This window comes from Callithrix jacchus, chromosome 4, assembly GCF_049354715.1.
Source record: "Callithrix jacchus isolate 240 chromosome 4, calJac240_pri, whole genome shotgun sequence".
Taxonomy (NCBI): Eukaryota; Metazoa; Chordata; class Mammalia; order Primates; family Cebidae; genus Callithrix; species Callithrix jacchus.
Window position 1 is genome coordinate 14,553,712 of NC_133505.1, and position 22,778 is coordinate 14,576,489.

At 42.3% G+C, this 22,778-nt stretch overlaps 1 protein-coding gene across 2 annotated transcripts; it reads right to left on the reverse strand.

Annotated features, from left to right (window-relative positions):
- Nucleotides 1-1,586: 1,586 nt before the first annotated feature.
- On the reverse strand, nt 1,587-21,839 carry MYLIP (myosin regulatory light chain interacting protein). Of its 2 annotated transcripts, none has more exons than XM_035294834.3 (7): nt 21,514-21,839; nt 20,214-20,404; nt 8,142-8,327; nt 6,726-6,923; nt 6,077-6,241; nt 4,633-5,053; nt 1,587-2,289 (listed from the first exon to the last, which is right to left on the reverse strand). In XM_035294834.3, exons 1-7 carry the CDS (start codon nt 21,598-21,600, stop codon nt 2,236-2,238), a joined length of 1,302 nt encoding a protein of 433 aa, XP_035150725.1. In that variant the 5' UTR covers nt 21,601-21,839; the 3' UTR covers nt 1,587-2,235. The 2 variants fall into 2 exon arrangements, with proteins under 2 accessions (XP_035150725.1, XP_002746247.1); XM_002746201.7 differs by having other exon boundaries at nt 1,587-3,296.
- Between the last annotated feature and the right edge of the window lie 939 nt (nt 21,840-22,778).

Below are 22,778 nucleotides of genomic sequence, written 5' to 3' on the forward strand. Positions count from 1 at the left end.
TCCCAAAGTGCTGGGATTACAGGCGTGAGCTACCATGCCCAGCCTACTTTCTTTTTCCAGCTAGAATGTCAAGGTTCTGCTCATGATCCTTTGTGAAGCACATTTACCCTTGGCTCCTGAGCAGAATGAAATCACTGCCTCCTGTGCCTCCACCGTACTTCCCTTCTAGTTCTATTTTGCCACCATGTAATATAGTGATTTTTATGTTAGTCACTGAGCTTAAGGCATCCATATGGTCTAGTAGGGTGAACAATATATAATCTTATCTATTTGTCGGCCTATTACCCATCCATCCCTCCATCAACCTGGCTAGCATTTTGAGACTGCTATGCCCAAGACTCCCTCCAATGCTAGTATTCTTGGTTTCTATTATAGAACTTCTGTGCAGAGACAATAGTACATGTTACAGGCTAAGTACATGATACAGGCATCCAGAATCATTTATGTCTTAATGACTGTTACATTTCCAGGACTCAATCATAACTTAGTAGTTTGCAATAAATGTGTTGAATGAACAAATGAGTTAATTCCTAGAAATTGATGGAAGATTGACTTAGGTTATAGGTACAGTAAAAACAAATCCCCTTGCCTCTAATTAAAATATAAATTTACACCTTCCTCTAATTGCTACAGATGATTACTTATATATATTATGTACAATATTCGCTATTCCAAAATGTATTTCCTGAGCAACACAGATGAGCATGCGCTGGCAAGCACAGAGCAGTTAGGGTCCAGCAGCAGACCAGTGGTCCTGCAGGAATACAGTCCAAGCTTCAACAGCCTGAGACCCTTACTGCTGGGACCTAGGCCCCTTCCCCATCCTGACCAGGCCACACAACAGCAGCATAAGCTGGGTTTTTAAATTGTTAACTTCCAACTTTGCCACTCCCTTCCTTCACCAGTAGCTTCAAGTATTTTTCCTAATTTTTTTTCATCTGCTTATGCATGTGACCCCACTTCCCCTATATTCCAATCCTACCACCCCCAAACATAGATAAGAGACTAGGTGAAGTAATCTCAATTAGAACCAATACCCTAAATGTTTTCAAATTTTCTTAAAAAAAAAAAAAAAAAGACAATATTTTCAAGGATTATTTGTATAGTTTGCTACTAGAGAAGTTTCTCTGAATTTGTAGAGCACTGAAATTATTTAAAAAAAAAAAAGGGGGGGGGGCCGGGCGCGGTGGCTCAAGCCTGTAATCCCAGCACTTTGGGAGGCCGAGGCGGGTGGATCACGAGGTCAACAGATCGAGACCATCCTGGTCAATATGGTGAAACCCCATCTCTACTAAAAATACAAAAAATTAGCTGGACATGGTGGCGCGTGCCTGTAATCCCAGCTACTCAGGAGGCTGAGGCAGGAGAATTGCCTGAACCCAGGAGGCAGAGGTTGCAGTGAGCCAAGATCGTGCCATTGCACTCCAGCCTGGGTAACAAGAGCGAAACTCCGTCTCAAAAAAAAAAAAAAAAAAAATTCCAGGTAGGAGCAAATTAGATACCAACTGTGACGTTACCCCTTGCTTATTTCTTTGAAATGAAATAAAATTGGCTTAATGAATTAAATGACAATACACACATCCATGTTTGGGTTAAAGTCTTTATTATCCTGAATATAAAAGACAGAGTCCTCTAGGATATAACAGAGTTCTTTACGTGGAAACATTTTTTTTTACAAGTGAAAAAATAAATACCTCTTGGAATAAAGGCTTATATGCTAATATGTGCCATAAAAAAGTAGAGTTTTAATATTTGACAAAATGTCTGTGCAAAGAAACAAATGCATAAACACATTACTGCTACATTAAGGCAATATGAAAAGTATACTCGGAAATCTCAGTAAAGTGACAGTGTAGGTTTCTAGCTTTACCTTAGCTAGTATTGCACCTGATAAGGTCATCTAGGTCTCCCGACATCCCAGAAAACCTGCTAGCTGACCAGCTTCCAAAATGCCCAAGTGGGAGTGGAAAACATGTTTAAGAATACGGAAGCAAAAAGAACCAAAGCCCCTCCAAAACATACAGAGGGGACAGCCCAAAGTTAGTACTTAAGCAGTTACTTAAAAAAACACAACAAAACCCAAGAAACACAGAAAAGGACACAATATCTAAATACTTCTGGTAAGGCTATAAAAGGCTTGACAGTTCCAGTGAAGGGACACCAGTGCTGGGATGGAGTGCTTGGGAGAAGTGATGAGTTAACCACCGTCAGTTGTACACCATGAGGCTCCGTCTCTCACTCAGCAAGCTCGGCTTTCTCTTCCCAAGGAGACTGCTCTTCGTTTTCAGTCTGAAATCAAATATTCCACCAGCTCAGAAGGCCCAGGGAGTACCTAACTACTCCACGGTAATCTCATAACCAAATTGGTAGCATTTTATAATCGAAAGTCTTGGGAGAGGGGGTTGGGATAGGGGAGTGAAAAGGAATAGGGAGCGACCGTATTGAGTGAGCTGCTTTTTGCCAGCCAGACTGGTTTAAATATAACAACACTGTCAACTTTTTAAAAGTCACAGAATTGATTTTTTTTTTTTTTTTTTTTTTGAGATGGAGTCTGGCCCTTTCTCCCAGGCTGGAGTGCAATGGCGAGATCTCGGCTCACTGCAACCTCTGCCTCCCGGGTTCCAGTGATTCTCCTGCCTCAGCCTCCGAGAACTGATTTTTAAATCTTTTTGCATTTCAATCATTCTTGATCAAATTATAAAGACAGAATGACATTAAAACAACAACGATTTAAGAAAAATTTTCCTATTAAAAATGTTTGGAGCTCCACGACCATACAAAAAGAACAAAATTCTTAAATCTAATTCTTACAAAATCTGCTGCCGATAGGAAACTACCTCGGGATACATTAAGGAGACTTACAACATCATTTCCTAAAAGGTACCCAACTTTTTCTGGCTATGTTGCCACTTCACTGACATTGAAGACTTTACCTATTCCTTTACTTGATCATAAAAAAATCAACATCCAAGGAACGTGTCCACGTCCCAGAGCTCCTCCTGGTCCCCACCACTGGAGCTGTTGATTCTACACATGGATATGTTTTTGCAGTGAGGAGTAGCTGTGTTATTTTTCTTCCTTTTTTTTTTAAACATCGTGTGGCAGATGGGTGCTGGAGTGATTACTTTCTCCACAATCTATCATTTTTATAATTTATAGTAGTGCAGTTCATGGAAACATGGCAAGTCCAATAAAAGCACAACAGCTTAGATTACAGTCAGATTGAGAAGACTGGTGTGGGTTGGCAGATAGACGTGCTGAACGTGCTCCACACGCGACCTGCAGACAGGACATGACTGGAAAAGAAAAGCCAACAGTCTCTGTTAGCATGAACGCCTGGGCGGGGGGCCTGTGTCTCTGTGCACACCCGGGTCTCTAGTGCATTTCATGTTCTAAATAAATTGTGATCACAGTGATTTCTGGCTTTCAGTTGGTAGAGATATTTGCTGTCTCACAAGTTTGAAAGTTTATACTTTACAAGGGCTTAAAAATAAATATTATGAAATTGTATAAACTGAAGGAAATCAATCACTTTTAGTCGAACCCTAAATAAGTCACACTGAGTAAAGCAATTACTGAAGATGTCTTTCTGTGCAGAATGTGGTCTCTATGTGAGTAGATTATAACCCTTCAGGCAGCCATGCAGGAGACCCTTCTTGAAATTGTGTGTCCTTAGCTCAGCTAATTGACTCAGGCCAACATTTCTGGGCTGATGACCGCATGACCAGGGAGGGTGGCTCTGCTCCTAGCTATAGGGCAGCTCCACATTCCTGGCTGGCTTCTCAGCAAGTCCGGACTCATCATCAGCCCTCAGGAAAGACTTAGGGATGAGAGTCGGAATAGGTGGGCAGAAAAAGAGAAGCCCGTGACTGTCTCAGGCGGTGTTTGGTTTCACTAGCTCTGAAATTAACAGCTTCTGAAAGACTAAGTATTACTTAGGACCAGTTGTACATAAAACCATAGTGGCATTTAGCAAACCCTTCTGAGAAATAAAAACAAATTGAAAAAACTAGTATATGAGGAAATTAAAAATTCCTCTTCATGCAAGAAAGGAGAAAACCCTATGTGAGTTCCCTTTTCTTTGTTGTTAATATTAAAATTAGTTTGACTTGCTATTAAATAATAGTCAACCCATATGCTCCTGAGGCATATGCAGTCATAAAGGAGATTGATCAGCAAGACCAGAGTCAGCAACCCATCCATGGATAACTGAGAAGTATTCTTTCCCAAACGTCTTAAGTAATAAAGACCATCCTCCTAAGTGTGAGAAAATGGGAGGTAATTTGAAATGGAGGAAGCAGGCATGGACCAGGGCTCAAGAGGCCTGGATTCTAGTCCTCGGGTTGGCTGCTAACTGGATATGTTACTCAGGAATCTGAGCCTCATTTCCAGAACTTGAAAAAAAAAAATGATGTAATCTGGAGTAATTATGTTGCTGAAAATAGTACACGAATCTAAAATGTTTCCAAAGGGTAGTATCTTTTAAGTCACCAAATACAAAGACCCTTTCCGGGTGAAGATGGGCATTCCCTGTCTGTGCATTAGGGAGCCAGTACCTGGCACCTACTCGCCATTAAGAGGAGGGAAGGTGAGGCTGCAGGCAAAAGTAAAGTGGGCAGCTGACTCCCGTACCTGCAGCTGGGTGGCGCAGCTCTCACAGCACACAGTGTGGCCGCAGGGACAGAAGGTAGAGTTGATCTCCTCCTCGCAGCACACCATGCACAGCATGGCTTCCTTCAGCTTGCGCAGTTTCTCCTGCAGCGCCCGGGTCTGCTGGCAGCTGAGGCCCTCACAGCTGCTGCAGTTCATGCTGCTTTCCGAGGACTTGAGAGGCGAGTTTGAAGGGCTCTGGTTGCTTCTTGAAACGAGGTCCATGACACCAGCATTGTACAGAGCCCTCCTGGCATGGTCATACACCTCCTTTGATGTTCTTTTAATATCAAAGACATACTTCTTGCCAAGGTTAATGTTTTCATTCAGAAACAGAGATGCCAAGTGGCCCTTCAAGTCACGACTATACTGCATCATGACGGCGCTGGTCACTGTGTCACACCTGCAAGGCAAGATTGAACATCTACTTTAACACCGAAGAGCCCGGCAGCCCCCTAATCCGCTACTGTCAAGAACAGAAATGTCAGCAGATGTTCCATATTCTTGTCTGCATGTGTGAAAGTAAGTCCTTCCAGTTTTAGGTATGGTCAATATCTCAGTGACTACACCTCTGTTTCTCCAACAGCTCCTAACATCACGGCTTTGGTAAAGCAGCCGTAAATACAGAGGGCAGTGAGCGCAGCTCCTCCCTCGGACAGAAGCTACAGAGTCAAGTTGCTTATGGAAGAAAAAGGACACCTGCTTTGAAGTCTTGGCTTTTACGTTAAAAATGTCTACAAATTTTCCATTCTATTCTACAATTTGCGCATCTGTTTTAATATAAAAAGGTTTCAAGTTACCTACAACTTAAATTTCTTAGCTTTATTGTCCAAAAACCTGAGTCCAATCACAACTTGGCTTTAAAGTACCCTCTGAAATGAGGGAATCAATTATTAAAAAATCCTTTCATATGCAGTGAGAACTCAGGGTAGCAGCTCTGCCAGAATGAAAAGATGACCTGCGCTATCCTTCTCCTGGGCAGCAGAGCAGGCCCAACCACTCAGGGTTACCTTTAGTGTGGTCAAACTTGGCTTTGAACCTGAGTTCTAGATCAAGTAAATATTTATCCTCCCAGTTCCCTCATTTTCTTAGGGTAATAACACTTAACCTCTTAGGGTTGTCGTATTGATCAAATATGCATAGAAATCTCCTAACACAGTTTGTTTCTGGACCAATGGCATAAGAAAATACGGTAGGAGGTAAGCAGAGAATGTCTGTGTGGCTCACACACATGCACTTTCTGTGGGTAAAACAAGACTACATTAATAAGGACCCCACTGCTACTACAGAAACAAAATGTTCAGAATGTCTTAAATTCTGTACTAGACTCATTGACACAATGATTCAAGGAACCGTAGAAACTTGGCTGTCACCTAAAAACCTTAGAACTGCAGTGCTGAGGTGACCAAGCACATGGGATACCTGCCTGTAGAACGCGTGTGTCTCTGTGATTGCTCGGTAGAGTCCGCTGGCTGCCCTGGTGCTGATCATTTTAAACAAGAGCACGATGCTGTTCCCAGACTCCTTGGTGACCGTCAAGTATACATTCTTTCCTGACTGGGTGGCCATCTGCACCACAGGATAAGCTATCCTAAGAGATGGGAAGAGAAAAGAAAGCAGCTCTAGAAGGAGTGACTCTTCACCATGTGTGTGCCTTTGTGGGATCCCCGTTTGCTCATGACCCAGCAGAAAAATCAAGACACCTCCTCTAGGGCTATCCCATCACCATCATGCTGCCTGGTCACAAAGGTGCAGTGGAAAGCAGTTGGCCATATGTGGAGGGAAGTGTGGGAACAAGTGTTGCGTGTGCCCACATGCACATCTAGAGGTGAAAACAAGTTTTTTATGGCAGTGAATGGGTTATTATTTGGAAAATGTTAACTCTGCCACATTGTACGCCTTAATACCATTCAAAATGGTTACTCAGGCCCAAATAAAATTAATGTACATACCAAAATGAAACCTGTTATTCCTAAGAGCTGACTGTTGAGTAAATCCCTTCCTACTTTCTATTATGTTGAGAGCCACAGAAGTATACACATGCCTAGGTCAGAACCAAGTAAGTCTTGGCTTACCTATTAATTGGGCTAAAGTCATCTTTACAAAGTGAGATTCCTTCAGGTCCAACCCCAATGAGCAGTTTCTGCCCTTCGCTATCCCGTACAGAATGCCATTCTATGCCATAGTTTTCCATTGCTGACACAATCTGCAAAACTTGGTATTCAGCTGAAGCCTGGCTGGTCCCCTCCAACTCCTTGTGTTTTGCAACAATGCTGGAGGACACCAAAAGGACAGAGAATTAATTATACAGATATTAACTTTAGAGATAAACCTATGTAGTCTTCACTAGTGAAATACACTAATGCTGATGAATCACAGCAACTTAAAACTTAGGCATGTCTGATGTTTTCATTTATTTAGCAAACTTACTGTAAAGAACGTCTAAGGCACTGAGATCTCAACTATTAAATATTTGGTAAAAATGCTTTGGGGATGCTGGATGCATGATGAATTGGAAGAATTATGGAAAGTCTCTAAAAATATACATAAGTCAAATTTATATGTTGGAAAGTCTCATGCATTTGTCCACATATACTTTATAAGTAAAAGTTGAGCCCTAAGCCCCTGTGGCCAGGAAAGGAGGATGACCAGCAAACCGCAGAAGTCAAGCAGGCATGGAGGCAACCCTCAGTCGAGCTTTCAGATGAGACTGAGTTCCACCTGCAGCTTGACTAGAGTCTCAAGAGCCAGAGGACCCAGCTAAGACATGGCCAGATTCCTGACCTACAAAACTGTGAGACAATTTTTGTTGTTTTAAGCCACTACGTTTTGGGGTAACTTGTTATGCAGGAAGAGATAACTAAAATGCCTGTGTTAGATCTCCTGGTTTAATTCTTGCTGGGATGAAGAAAACACCAATACACATAATAGACTTTATTTCAGGAGATTTGTACTTAAAGGCAGAGGTTTAAAAAATTCTCATTATAAGGCCGGGCGCAGTGGCTCAAGCCTGTAATCCCAGCACTTTGGGAGGCTGAGGCGGGTGGATCACGAGGTCAAGAGATCAAGACCATCCTGGTCAACATGGTGAAACCCCATCACTACTAAACATACAAAAAATTAGCTGGGCATGGTGGTGTGTGCTTGTAATCCCAGCTACTCAGGAGGCTGAGGCAGGAGAATTGCCTGAACCCAGGAGGCGGAGGTTGCGGTGAGCCGAGATCACGCCATTACACTCCAGCTTGGGTAACAAGAGTGAAACTCCATTTCAAAAAAAAAAAAATCTTATTATATAGCATTTCATATTGTGTTTATATATTTTTCAAATAAAAGGCTAACAAATTTTTTCAAAATTATCAGTGAAATTGGGCAATGGCCTAGTCTTAATCTCACAAATTAAGTGTATGTATCACAGACTTATCTTCTTCTGGAAATGCTTATGCATTTGATAGCTCTGTGGATATAAGCAGTAGCCCTGATGGCAGCCTCACCTGTTCAAGGCAGCACAGGAGAGCTCCTTGGCACACAGCTCCTCGTAGTTATACTTGGCAGTGTTCTGGTTGTAGTCTCCAAACTTGGTCTGGGCCAGGAGGGCACTGAGCTCCACCGCCTGCTCCGGGGAGCACAAGAGGTGGCCTGCCAAGAGGGCCTCCTTGATGTGCAAGAAGAAGATGTGCCTGCAAAGCAAGGTGAGAACGAGCTTATGCTGGGACAGCCTGACATTAAACTCAACCTACTGAGCAATTTCACAGTCACTTTCAAGGAGAGTAATTTTAAAAGTCACACTGAAAATGCTTAATATTAAAGAACTCTTTTAAAAAATCATCAGTATTAAGACAAAATCAAAGTAAAACAACTGAGTTGCTCTGGAGCAAAAGTTGTGACCCACACAAAATAAACTTACTTAAGACAAGTTTGTAACATTAAGGCTATAAAACATAAAATAATTACACATAAGCTTCTGCATTGTAATTTTTTTTTGAGACAGGGTCTCACTTTGTCACCCAGGCTGGCGCTCAGCTCACTGCAACCTCTGCCTCCCAGATTCAAGAGATTCTCCTGCCTCAGCCTCTTGAGTAGCTGGGATTACAGGCACGTGCCACCACGCCCGGCTAATCTTTGTATTTTTAGTAGAGACGGGGTTTCACCATGTTGGTCAGGGTGGTCTCCACCTCCTGACCTCGTGATTCACCCACTCCAGCCCTCCAGAGTGCTGGGATTACAGGAGAGAGCCACAACGCCTGGCCTTATAATGTTTTAAAAAAAATTATTTTAATCAGAAAAATTGTACCTTGACATGGATTCTGATAGAATCTTAAGGAACTCTATATATAAAGACAAACTTCTCAGCTTTATTCAAATGATATCCCAATCTCTAGTCTCAGTGCCAGCTTTTCTCTTAAGAATCACATGAAAAATGTCCAATCTCATATAGGCTTTACCACCTGGATGTTCTTCAGTACCTCAATTTTGGCTCATTTGAAACCAAACTCCATATATTCTTCCCCAAGCCCTTTTTCTCCCAGTGGAGACTACAGACTGACTTTCGACTCTGTCCTATTTCATTTGACTTTCTTGTCTCTGAAAACTATTTAAATCCAGTTCTATCCTCCCATTTGTACTTTCTCAACACTAATGTACACTATTCTCTGAGCTGCTCTCCTCCTCCAGACTCCATGCCAGCAGTCTACCTTCCATGCTGCTTGCTTCTAGCATGAACTTGTAATTTCTCTGCTCAAAATCCTTCAAGGGATCTATATGGCTTGCCAAGGGAGCACATTGTTAGCAAGGATCGGAGGAGTCTCGACCATCTGGCCCCAGCTTTCCAGCCACGTCTCCTGTCATTCCCTGCAGTTGCTATGCACCAGGAGAGGGAACAATTCCTCTCTGGAAAATCCAGGAAGCAGGTTCATGCCCCAGTGTCTCTGGTCTTGCTGCTCCCTCTGTCCTGATGGCCATTCGTTCTGTCCTCTTTCTTGGATACCCTTTGGTCTATATCACATGCAAATCCTCTATTCCTCTACTGCAGTATTTGACATAACATGCATATTATATATGACTTATTAAGTGCCTCAAACATCAGAGAGCTCCAAAAATGTAGATAGAGCTGCATGCAACCTGTGATTAGTGTACATTCCAACCTTTGTTTCAACCTGTCTGAGCCTGTCCTAGTTGTATACAATACTATATTCTACATTTACCAAAAGGTATGTTACACTTAAAAACTCCTGTAAAATTCAGATACAGCCCAAAACTCTGAAGAGCATCGGAACCACCGTGCACAGACTGGCCTCAGTTTTAACATGAGCGTCTGGTGAATGTGAAGTTTTAACCTTCCTCTATGACGACTCGTGATACCCTCTCAAACATGCTTGATTGCCACAATATTCCTCCCATTAACAAATGAGCTATAACTTTGGCCAGGTGCGACGTCCTCAACACTGCTTCTGTTTGATAATATATCTGTGTCTGACATTCCAGGTAGAGGAACATGAACAAGGGACGAATTGGCTGAGGAGGAGACAGTGAGGCTACAAATCTAAGGAAGTGCGATCCTGAGAGTCCAAAATGTCCGGCTGACGAGAGCCGTGAATCTTATTTTCACTAAGAAGTGTTTACATTCAATGTTTTGTGCATTCTATAATGATAAAGAAATATTTAAAATGATGAAACTCTGCCAAATACTGCAGTGTTTTCTTTTTTCAAAGCCCCTGTAAAGAAACCACAGTAAAGATGTGTAATAGCCTGAAAGAAGATAAGCATGGTTTTTATTAACCCAAACATCTGCTAATCTTTAAAGTATTTCTGACATACTGCTAACCTGAGAAGGGAGCCCCCACTGGGGCAAAGAAATCACCATGAAAATAATTTGCTGTAAAACAGCTACCTGAGGACTGTGATCTAGCCTTCTGAGCAAGCCATGGTGCTACCGCACTGCTGCAGGCCTCCAAAGACTTCTTAGATGACCATTTGATAAACTGCATCTTGGTGAAGGCAGCCATCTCTCTATTCAACCGGGGTGAGGAACTGTTGGGAAACTAAAATCTGCATCTCCGCTTACATTAAAGAAGAAATTAGGTTCTGAAAGACTTTAAGAATATTGCCACAACAAACTGAGTGTTCTTAGTTTAATTACTGCTTATGTAAAAGTGGCTTTTAACTTATTTTCCAAGTCGAAAGTTCCTGCTTTATTAAAGAGTAAGTACAGCCTGCAAAAGAAGAGTTTTGAATCGATTCCATATCTTTTTCCACCCTACCCATGCCTACACTTCTGGAGAGATAGCAGCCAAAATCAAAGGCAAAGAAGCAGTAACAAAATGTAAACAGGTGGCAGACAGCCTGAGAGTACCACTGATCCTTCTGGGCATATGGACCAGAATTTAAGAAAAGGTCAGGCAAGGGGGATGATTGACCTTTTCGACATACTCCACATTCTAGCCTGGACTGCAGAGGATGCCTGGTAAGCATGAAAAATCCTTCTCTTTACTGTTAACATCAGTTTTCTCATAGGCCCTTCCTGCATTTTGCAGTTTCGTGGCTATAAAGCAACATTTTCATTTCGAGTCAAGAAATATTTGTCCTGCATTGCCTCTGTGCCCAGCCCTAAGCTGGGGTTATAAGGTAAACATGTCTGAGAGATCCTTTTTAGATGGACTTACAGCCTTTCAGAACAAAGGAACATATCCAAACAAAGTAACTCCAGCCACAATCCAGCTTTTTGGGTGACAAGTTTAGGCCCTTCAGGAGAACACACAATGGAGCACTGGTAGGTAGCAAAGGTCAGCGCTCTAACAGGTTCTTTCCAAGACAGAGGATAGCAGAGCTCAGAGACACGTTTCCAACAAGAACTTCAATGATGGCTCAGTATTTGTGTATGGTTTTAAATCAAGTATTTTCTCCTCTAACCATCTGGATTATAACTATCTGCCTCCTGGGTTTTGCCTCTCCTTTTTTTTTTGTAAAGTAGGCGAAAGGTTACCAATAATATCAAAAGAAGCAGATGCGGTCAGAGAAGCCATGCCTGCCGTGAATTCTTTTGCACTAAAGATCAATTCATTATAGGCTACATCCTAGAATCACCAACCGCAAGAAAGTCTTTGGAAAAACACAATTGTCTTTGTCATAAGCAAATGTCCATGAATATGTTCTATGGGCATAAATAAGCTCAAACTGCGCCTTTTAAACATTCTTGGGTTACACCTTTTAATTCATGATTCTTCTTTGTTACCCAGTTACTAAGAAAACTGATATTTTCAATATATAGATCACATTTTGGGGCCCAAGTGTAACATTCTGGCTAACTCATGTCCTAGCACCATGGGCACAAATGAATTCACACTTACTGAGCATTATGGAAGATTTTTTAAAAAATAAAGTCAGTAGAAGGATATGCCAAATTTTAATTTTTAAAATGAATCATATATTCTTACTATATTTTTTCTTTCAAAGTACTTCACATTTTTTCTCTTTTAAAAATTAATTCCTTCTTACAGTGTTAAGGAATGAAGTTAGATCATTTATCTTTAAAGAGTTGTAATCAGAGAACTTTCCTCCAAACACTGGCTTGTCTCATAAGGCAACCATCTGGGAATCAAAGCAGAACTTTCTGCAAACCAGCTGGAAGTTGTTGATCTGCTCCTCACAGAGGGTTCCTCCCAGTTACTGCCCTCCAGTGACCTCACCAGTTATACCATTTTGAAGAATGACAAATGTAAAATAACTATATCCAGATCCATTACTAAACTCAAAATTTAAGAACTAACCTACATCTTTAAAACAGCTAAGTAGCTATTTTTTCAAACTCTCAGTAACCGAGAATTGAACTGTACATCTCCTGGAAAGCCGTGACTGACCCTGGCCATAGTAAGTAATGGCTGGCTCCGCTCTCACCTTGTCAGACCCCGCACTGTGATCATCAGTAAGCCTGCTTCAGTCCAAGGAGTCACTTAACCACAGTTTATTTTAAATCAAACTTTGACTGCAAAGTTACATTTAAAAACTATCAAATCAAAACAGGATTGCTATGAGAGTTTTCTGTTTTGCATCTTTAATTCCAGTAAAACAAAAATCAGTTCAAGATGGATCATGGGGCTGAATGTAAAAGCTAAAATCCTAACAATTTAACAACTAAACGTCAGAGTTATCTTCATGACTTCCAGGTAGCAGAGGGTTCTCAGGACACAGCAAGAACCACAAAAGAAGAAAATGGATAAATGAGGCTTCACCAAAATTAAAAACTTCTACTCATAAGCGGCATCAGAAAAACAGGTAAGCCACCAGAGGGAATATATTTACAAAACATATCTGACAAAGGACTGGTATCTAGGGTGTATTAAGCATTTGTACAACTCAAAAATAAAGTCAAACAACAAAAATGAGTAAATGACTTGAATAGCTACTTTGAAAAAGATACACGAAAGGCCAATAAACACATGAGCAGGTGTGTAAGGTTATTAACTGTCAGAGAAATGCAAATTAAAACGGCAACATTTGACCACTACACACTCACCAGAAAGTTGGCAGGGATGTGGAGGAACTAGCTTCTTACATTCTTGCTGGGAGTATGGAATAGCACAACTGCCAAATAGCTTTGGGAAAAGGTCTGGCAGTTAGTTATAAAATGAAACAATTACTTACTCTATGAGCCAGCTACTCCATTCTTAGATATTTATTTATTCAAGAGAAATGAAAACATGTTTCTACCAAAAAAAGGTATATACTAAAATGTTTATGGCAGCTTTATTCATGATAGCTGGAAAACAGGTGTTCATTAATAGGAGAATAGGCTAAACAAACATTGGAGGCATTCAGTGGAATACTATCCAGCAATATAAAAGAACCAACACTGGCACATACGACAATATGGATGGATCTCAGACATTTGGGATGAACAAAAGAAGCCAGACATCAAAGAGTGCTTCCTACAAGATTCCATACAGATAAAGTTGAACAAGCACAGCTAATCTCTGGTCGAAGAATACATGACAGAGGTATGGCGTGGGATGGTCAGGGGTGGGGGAGAAGGGAAGGGGTTGACTGCAGAAGGGCTTGAGGGAACTTTCTGGAGTGATGATCCTGTTTTAAATTTTCATAGTGCTTTTATTTAAACAAGCACGGCCATTTGTCAAAAATGATTAAATGGTATAATTAGGATTTATGTAAATTTTACATCAAAAGAAAAAACTGTAAACATTGTGTTTTAGTTAATATTATACATGCTGAAGTATTTAGAGGGGAAACATACTTATATACAACTTATTCTGAAATACATCTAAAAACTAAGACTGATTGATGGGTGGGTAGAGGACTGACTAATGAATATGTAATAAAGCAAGTAAACTATTAATAGAATTTAGTATATATAGTATATATACTATAGAGCATATAGTATATATACACTAGAATATACAGTGTGTGTGTGTGTGTGTGTGTGTGTGTTCCCTGTAAAAATCTCCAATTTTCCTGTCTGTTTGAAAATCTTCATAAGAAGTTAAGAAAGTAATACTAGTACAAATCCCTTAGGGTCAAGGATTCAAATAACTAGCCATATCTAACAAACCACCACATGTATCTCCTTCATGGACGGCTTGCACTGAGAAACTTGTCACAGCCAAATAATGACCGAGTTAGGCCTCTATGTAGGCTTAACGAGATCCTTTTCAAAGCCCAAAGTACAAAATGAGAATCACTGATGAAAGTGCTCCTCATGCTCTAAAGCAGTAAAGACGTGGAGGGTAGCAGCTGGGAAAATGTCCAACCTCAAAAGTGATCACAGCCCACACCAGAAGAACACGACTAATTGAAATCAGAAAATCTGCACTTCTAAAAACTGTGCTTATTCACTCACAGTAGATACCCATCCTAGGCAAACACCAATCTAGGCAGTCCCAAATCTAAAAGCGTTAACTACAATCTCTTTAGCCAGGAGTGCTTTTTGGTACATTTATTCTACGAGGCAGGGAAGGTTCAGGAATTTTCAGACCTCATCATCTTTTTTTTTTTTTTTTTTTGAGACAGTCTTGCTCTATTGCCAGGTGCCAGGTTGGAGTGCAGTGGCGAGATCTTGGCTCACTGCAACCTCTGCCTCCCAAGTTCAAGCAATTCTCCTTTTTCAGCCTCCTGAGCAGCTGGGACTAATAGGTGTGCCCCACCACGCCCAGCTAATTTTTGTATTTTAGTAGAGTAAAATATTTTCACCATGTTGGCCAGGATGGTCTCTATCTCTTGACCTCGTGATCCACCTTCCTTGGCCTCCCAGAGTGCTGGGATTACAGGCATTAGCCACTGTGCCGGGCCCTCATCACCTTTTTAACTGCCTTCGCATCCTGAGTTACTTGCTAGGTCCTGCTGCTGATACAGAAGAGGGCTGGGTGCAGGTCACACTGGGACACTATTCAGAGGAAATACACCCAGTGTCCCTGCAGCTGCTCAACACTGGTAACCCTGAGTCTGACCCCACGTGCCTTCTAAATACTCACATTTAATTTTAAATGACATTTAAAAAACCTTCTTTGAATATTTCATACAAATATATAAATACTAGAAATTCCCAAAGGGCATGAAGGTACCCAGACAGGCATTCTTTGGCTGAAATAAATACACATAATAACGCAAACATCCTATAGCCTTAGCAAAATAGAAATTTAAATCAGAAATTCAAAATTCTCTTAGTACTTTCTTTGGAAATAACTACATTCCTTTTAACCTTTTTACTTTACAGGGCCTATTTTGTGTTTGGGCATGCAAATACACACACACACACACTTATATACACACACATATATAATATATACACACATATATACATATACACAATACATACACACATATATAATTATATATATATTTCTATTCTCAGGCATATGGTTGATACGATGAACATACATGATACTTTTATAATAGATCACTACTACTGCAACAGCACCAGACAGAACTTAGCCACTCTGCATCACACAAAGGTAAATTAAGAAATCTTTACTAACACTGACAGCTTTGAAAGACTTTGGACATTACAGGTATTGCTAGCACCAATGTGACTGAGTACTGAATTGGTTTGGAATTACCACCTGCCTATGCTCTGCATGTGGCATTTGCTCTGTGGTTTTCAATGATGCTATCTTTCCTAGATTTCCACATGTCTAAAAGAGATTGTTGTTGGAAGACAGGGAAATATCTTGTTAATATGTACCTTGGACTATAAATGGGTTGCAGTTAAAGTGATGCTGTAACTTGAAAACTACCTGACCTTCATAGAAGACCCAGATAAGCGGTAGTTTCTTTAAGGGAAGAACTAGTAGCTACAATAAACACATGGTCTGGGATGGGGTAGAGGGAGTGAAAGGAAGGAAGCAAAAGAATGTGAAGAAGCTCTAAGTTAAGTTCAAACAGAACATAATCACTTCAAAACACTGTTTTAGTGGTGAGATTTCTTTTAGATACTCTCAGCTTTTCAGTTTGTAGAAGCAAAGTGAAAAACACCTCAATATCTATTAGGAAAGCTTATATTAGTAGCATCAGTCAACCCCATGTTCGTTTACATCCAAGTTCTTAATTCTGTGATTCAGTAATATGCAACAGGCACTTATCAGACTTTCGGGATACAATGTTGATCAGCTCCCTGTTTAATAGATTAGGTTATTAGAGTGACTGATAATAAATTGTCACATAAGTATAAGTAGTATTATAAGCTCATTCAATGCTATAAAGGAAAGATGCATGATTTCTTGGGAGAGTTTAGTCTCCCAAGCAAGGCTAGAGAAGGCTTTCCTGAGGGCTGAGGATAGAGATGAAGTCAGAAAGGTAGGACACATTTAACAAGAGAGGAGTCAAACTCATTACTGCTGGTTATTAATGAAATCTGGATGAAATTTAACATTCAGGATTAAAGCGTTTCTGTGAACACTTAGTCTGAGACTCACAGAGCTCTTGGACTGGGGTTGTTTTCTGGGAAAGAGAATCCATGTGTCGGTGAGATTTACCTAAGCAAAACATCTCCTAGCAAAGACTACAGAACTCTGCTAAATCATGGCTAAGTCAGGAAAAATACAGATTTTCTTGGCAGTGGTTGGTATAACTACCATTGTGAAGATGAAGCATATATTTCTCTAATCTCTGGTTTTGGAAACGTTGACAAAATCCAGTTGGAATTGCAGTGAACTCAAAGCCTTTGAAAGGCAAGAATTTCCAAGATGATTATTATTTCCGATCTGCTTCCAGAAAACATTAATTTGTTTCACTATTCATTTTAATCCATAGCATGGCAAACATCTGCTGAAAATACCTGCTGTCTGCATCTCTGAAATATGCCAGCTGAAAAGTAAAAGATTCTCCTTTTCCATTTGAGGCTCATATTCAGGAGCAAAGCATAATCTGGATAGAGAAACCAAATCTGAAACTAGGCCACATCAGAGTTCTACCTACCGATCTAAGCAGACACGACGTGTTTTTTCTGTTTTCAGAGACACATGTTTAGGAAAACATTAAGGAAAATAATATAAAGAGGATACAAAAGCAATGAAAAAAGTATTGCTAGGAGAAATTTAGAAACCATCTCTTCAGGGGCTTTCAAGTAGGAGGTAGAGCTGGGCCCGTGGCAGTGCAGAGGGCTGGTAGTTGGTGGCAGAGCTGGAACTACAATACAGGGCATCTGCGTGGTTCCCTGGGGCTGTCCTATGACACACAGGCCTTCCTGCCTATCGTTCTCACAAGGGACCCCAATCTGATATGAACTCATATGTTAACTGCCCTCCCCAACTTGGCTACTTTAATTGTCCCCAGAGGACAACTCTGCCAGGATATTTCAGCACCACTTAATAAACTGTCTAGACGCTTTCTGTATACTGCATGCACCCTCATGACTCAGAAAAGAGTAAGAAAATCACCTCTCATAACTGGATAGTCAAAGCTAAATTAACTCACTAAACAGACCTACTGTATATTCATGGCACTTCATGTAAGAATTTTACAACAAATAATTAAACATCAAAGAAGTTTATGAACCAGCTTTATTTACTAGCATTTATAAACATAAGCATTTTTATTCTATAGTTTCATTCATGTAAGAACAATGCTAATTGTAAATGAGACCCAGTACAGCTTCTGACGTCCTAAGAGGTACAAATGCTAATTACAAATCACTTTATCTAGTTATGAAAACTTAAGTGCAGTTATGTATTTCAGCCAACCCCACAAAACCAAGTAAAACTCAACAATATATTAAAAGCAGTTAAAAGTTAAGGCCACACTAACTTTTCAATACAACTTCAAAAAGGGATTAAAATTACCTAGTTGAACTAGGTATGTACATTCTTTGAACACTATTATGAATCTCGGGAGTCCAAGTCAATTTAATCAATAAAGGAGAAACCAAGACAGGAAATTTGATTTGAGTTCTAATTCATAAAATGTCTCTATTTCTTACATGAATAAAATTGATTTGATAATAGTTACTAACCCAATTACAGGAAAGCACAGGTAGACATCATCTACTAGTCAATCATAAAGTCTGAATACACTGGGCACCATGGTCACACCTGTAATGCCAGCACTTTGGGAGGCTGAGGTGGGTAGTCACAGGGTCAAGAGTTCGAGACCAGCCTGGCCAATATGGTGAAACCCTATCTCTACTTACAAAAATTAGTCAGGCGTGGTGGCTGAAATCCCAGCTACTCGGGGGGCTGAGGTAGGAGCATTGCTTGAACCTGGGATGTAGAGGTTGCAGTGAGCAGAGACTGTGCCACTGCATTCCAGCCTGGGTGACAGAGCAAGACTCTGTCTCAAAAAAAAAAAGCCTGAATATATTCATAAACTAAATGTATTATGCTATTATCATTGCAGCCATTGGGTTTTTTTTTTTGAGATGGAGTTTCGCTCTTGTTACCCAGGCTGGAGTGCAATGGCGCAATATCGGCTCACTGCAATCTCCGCCTCCTGGGTTCAGGCAATTCTCCTGCCTCAGCCTCCTGAGTAGCTGGGATTACAGGCACGCGCCACCATGCCCAGCTAATTTTTTGTATTTTTAGTAGAGACGGGGTTTCACCATGTTGACCAGGATGGTCTCGATCTCTTGACCTCATGATCCACCCACCTCGGCCTCCCAAAGTGCTGGGATTACAGGTGTGAGCCACTGCACCCGCCTGCAGCCATTGTTTAAATGCAGTTATTTGGTACTCCAAGCTTCTGAAGATTTAAAAAATAAATCCGTGCCATCAAAACTGGGGTGCATGTAGAGGCCTTAAAATAATTACAAAATCATAATAGGACTACACAATGAAAATTCCAACATGTTGGGTTATATCTTTTCTGGTACTTGACTGCAAGTTATGACAATGAAGTGAAAAGCTTTCACAAATCAGCTTTAAATAATAATTTTAAAAGGCCTATTCTGATTAATAGAGACAGCCAAAACATCCTTAAGCCCGCAATCACTTGAGTATTTTGCAAGATATTTTCAGGGGCACCAAGAATTCCATGAATCTGTCTCAACCTTTAAAGCTCGATTACAAGGCAAAGTGGAGATTTCAAATTCAAATGAATAGTATTTCAAAACGAGTTTCTATCAGTTCTTTGGTAAAACAAACAAGCAAATGTCACGTAAAAAACTCTTAAAGAATGATGCTCATTCATCACTGCCTAAAATTTTTAGAATCACATTTTTCACATGCATGGCAAATTTCTAAGCCAAAGAATTATGAAAAACATTAAAAAACTTAGATCCAAAGTTGGCTATGTCTTTAAAATAGGTGTTTTTCTTTTAAATTTTTTGATATGCCACTATAAGATTGAAGTCTCTTGCCTTTCAGCAGTAAGTATTAAATATCAGTTTCCTAGTTTGGCTCATTCTTGAGAAAAGAATTAGAGTCAGTCCAGGGGAGAACATATTTTGTTTGAAAAATGAGACCACATGCTTCAGGTGTCTACCACTGCCAGTGGTGTTTTACAACATAGAGAGAGAAATTCAATCTAAACTCACCAATCGTGTGTAATGTCCGTGGGATGGAATTCAGTTACAGCAGCCTTAGATGAAATTACATTTTCAAGAAACATAAAAACTTAAAAAATTCTGCATGAAGTCAGAGCTCTCTGTTGCACACTGTAATCTGACACTAGGCTGAAGAAACTGACCAAGTTCAAGTAACCCAAGAGGAACTGTTTCCTGCTTTCTGTTAGAACAGTCTGCAATGACCTATAGTAACACGGCTGAGGCAGAGGTTACTATCGGGCACTAGATGCTGCTATCAGGAAATCAGTCAAGTAGATGGTTTTTCTTTCTTTCTTTTTTTTTTATCGGGTAGCACTTATCTTAAGTGTTTGTAAGAATTCAACCCGGCTCACCCACTGAGTTTATAAAGACAAGAAAAACTAAAAGAAAGATTGGAAAATCCACTCAGGCCAAGTAGGTAGCTCCCTCTTCACCTCAACAAAAGGACTGCCATGGAAAATGTGTTAAGATGGAACTCTGTACCAAAACAAACTTGCCTGTGAGTATCTCTGGGAAGATGCAGCGGCCCTTCTACAGGGAACCAAAGGTCTATTTGACACTGGTTTATTTTAGCTCACTTTACCTAGTCTGCTCCTGTAAGATGAGATGAGGCTCCACGAAGAACTTGACTCTCAGTTTAAGCCGGTAAGGGGCTAACCCATCCATCTGCTGGGAGATCCGGTTTCTCAGGTTGAGCCATAAACTTTCACCTTTGCTACCCGTAAACTGCAGTCCAAAATAATCAACTTCTATGATTCCCAATCGCCTGCACACCTAAAACAAAAAGGAATGCAGCCAGGATGAGGAATTGGTACATGTCAAAGCAAACACAACGGCTCCCAGAGACTGAGATTGCTGGCACTTTTCACAAAGTTCGATGGTGTTATAATTCCTGATCTAAACTGGAAAAACCAAGTTCTAGGGCTCCAATGATACCAAACCACGAGCCGTAATACGGAGACTCGTCATTTAGTTTAACATCTAGGGCAAGACCAATTGCAATAGAGAAAAAAAGGAGTCCTCAAAAGTAGCCTTCCAAAAGGATGAGGAGGGAAAACTACAGGGCATTTTCCCTCTTATTCCAATCACCGGAATTCCCTCCAGCAGCATACTCTGCACAGCTGATTTCCGGCGACTTATTATCTGGGCAATTTTAACCATCTGGACTTCAAAAATCAAACACATTGAAGGAACATGCCACAAGTGTCAGCTAAGCTTCACAGGCGGTTTCCCAAACATCTCAGAGCTAGAGGGGTCGAGGGCGCAGCGTTTCCCTGGGACCACATTTGCCGTCTGCCATACCACCTATGTACTATTTGACACCGATCTCCCTCACTCTTAAGGAAACAACACATGCTTAAAAACAACTGAGCAGTAGATGACCCAAAGCAAGTCCTCCCGTGTCCCCCGCAAACCCGGAGAGGTAGGTGAATAGGGCATCTGAGAAGCAGCCTGAGAAGCAGCGTGAGACAAGGGCTGGGCTTGTCTGCCAAGGAGCCCTGGGGCCGGAGACTGCTTCGAGTCACTCCATCCCATCCTGGCACACGGATGGTACTGCCAGGCGCCGCGGGGACCCGACAGGCGGCATCAAGCATATACCTGCGGCAGGTGTGCGGGGCCGCCTTCTTCCGGGAAAGTGCGGGGTTAAGGGGATGATGAGGGGATGGATCGCCACTGCCCCCGTCCTCCGCGCACCACAGGCGCACCAGGAGGAGACCGCGCGCCCCATACCCGTGGAGGGAAGGGGACGCGCTTCCCCCGGCCGCCGCCGCCGCAGTGCCGCCCGGCCCCTGGTAGGCGGCGCGCCCGTGTGCCCGGCGTCGTTGTGAGGCCCCTCGGCCTCGCGGGACCCGCCAGAACCCCCTCCTGCCCGTCGCCCTCACCTGGTTGAGGCAGTCCTCGCCGTTGGCTTTCGCCTCCACCTCCACCTCCATCAGCACTGCGTCCGGCCTCGTCACATAGCACAGCATGGCTAGGGCTGCCGCTGCCACCACAGCCGCCTCCTCTTTGGTGTGCGCGGGGCTACCGCCTTGTCACGGCTGGGACCCAGCCCCGAGCTAGGAGAGGGCTGGCCTTTGAAGGCTGCAGCTCTGCGGACCCTGTCCTGCGCCCCGCGGCCGCCGCTCGCGTCTCCGCCACCCCCTTGCCCGCCGCCCGCCGGCTCCCCGCGTCCTCCTCCGTGGCGCCGCACTCCAGCAGCCCAACTGCCAACGCCGCGACAGGGACTCCGCTGAAATAGCGGCCCCGCCCCCTTCTGCTCGGGCCCCCGCCAATCACGGCCTCCCCGCCCCTCCTCCGCCGCGCGGTCAGCCAATAGTGACGCCTCTCGGCCGCGGCCCCCGCCTCCCAGCGCCGGCTGAGTTCCCCTGGCCGCCCCGGGAGGTGGCAGCTTGCGGGCGCCGAGTGCTGCGTAAAGGAGGGAGGCCCGGAACACACCCGCCGCCTCTGCCCGCTGGGCGACGCTTCTCGGAGCTAGCGATCGCCCGGGGCACCAGGCGGGGACGCCTTTCTGCCGTCTCGAATCTACGGTGATTGAACCCCTCCAAGCTGCCACTATTCTTCGGATATCTTGGATCACTCCGAGCACGCATTTCGATTGTGAAAGCAAAAAGGAAAAGGAGCAACCCAAAGCCTAAAGGAAACTGTTTTCCACCAGCATTAGCCACAGTGGGTGGCTGGGAGGCAGAATCGTTGTTCCTTATTAAGACCTTATCACTGAGAAAAACAAAATCTGAGTCTAAAAGTTTTTGCTGTTGACCAGTGAGCCAGGTGTCTTGGTACAGTGTTGGTATGTTACCGGGCTTCTCCTTACTCTCTGCTGAATCAAAACGCCTTACAGGGTACCAGGCCCTCTCTCAGGTTGCTCATTCTGTCTCCTGTCCTTTCTCGCTCATTCATTAAACATTCATTCAGCACCTGATACCCTGCCTGTCCCTTCTTCCAGGCAACCAGATGTCCTCGTCTTAAGGTAAGGTGCTTGTCTCCTGACCTAACAGGTGGCACTATCGCAATAATAGCTATTAATAATTGAAGGTCTACAACTCTTCACACATTTACCACTTGTTCCTTTTTGCCAATACATTACATAGCCTACCTTTTTGATTTCTTTATAGGCAAAGCCAGCAAATGTGGGTTTCAGCTGTGGAAA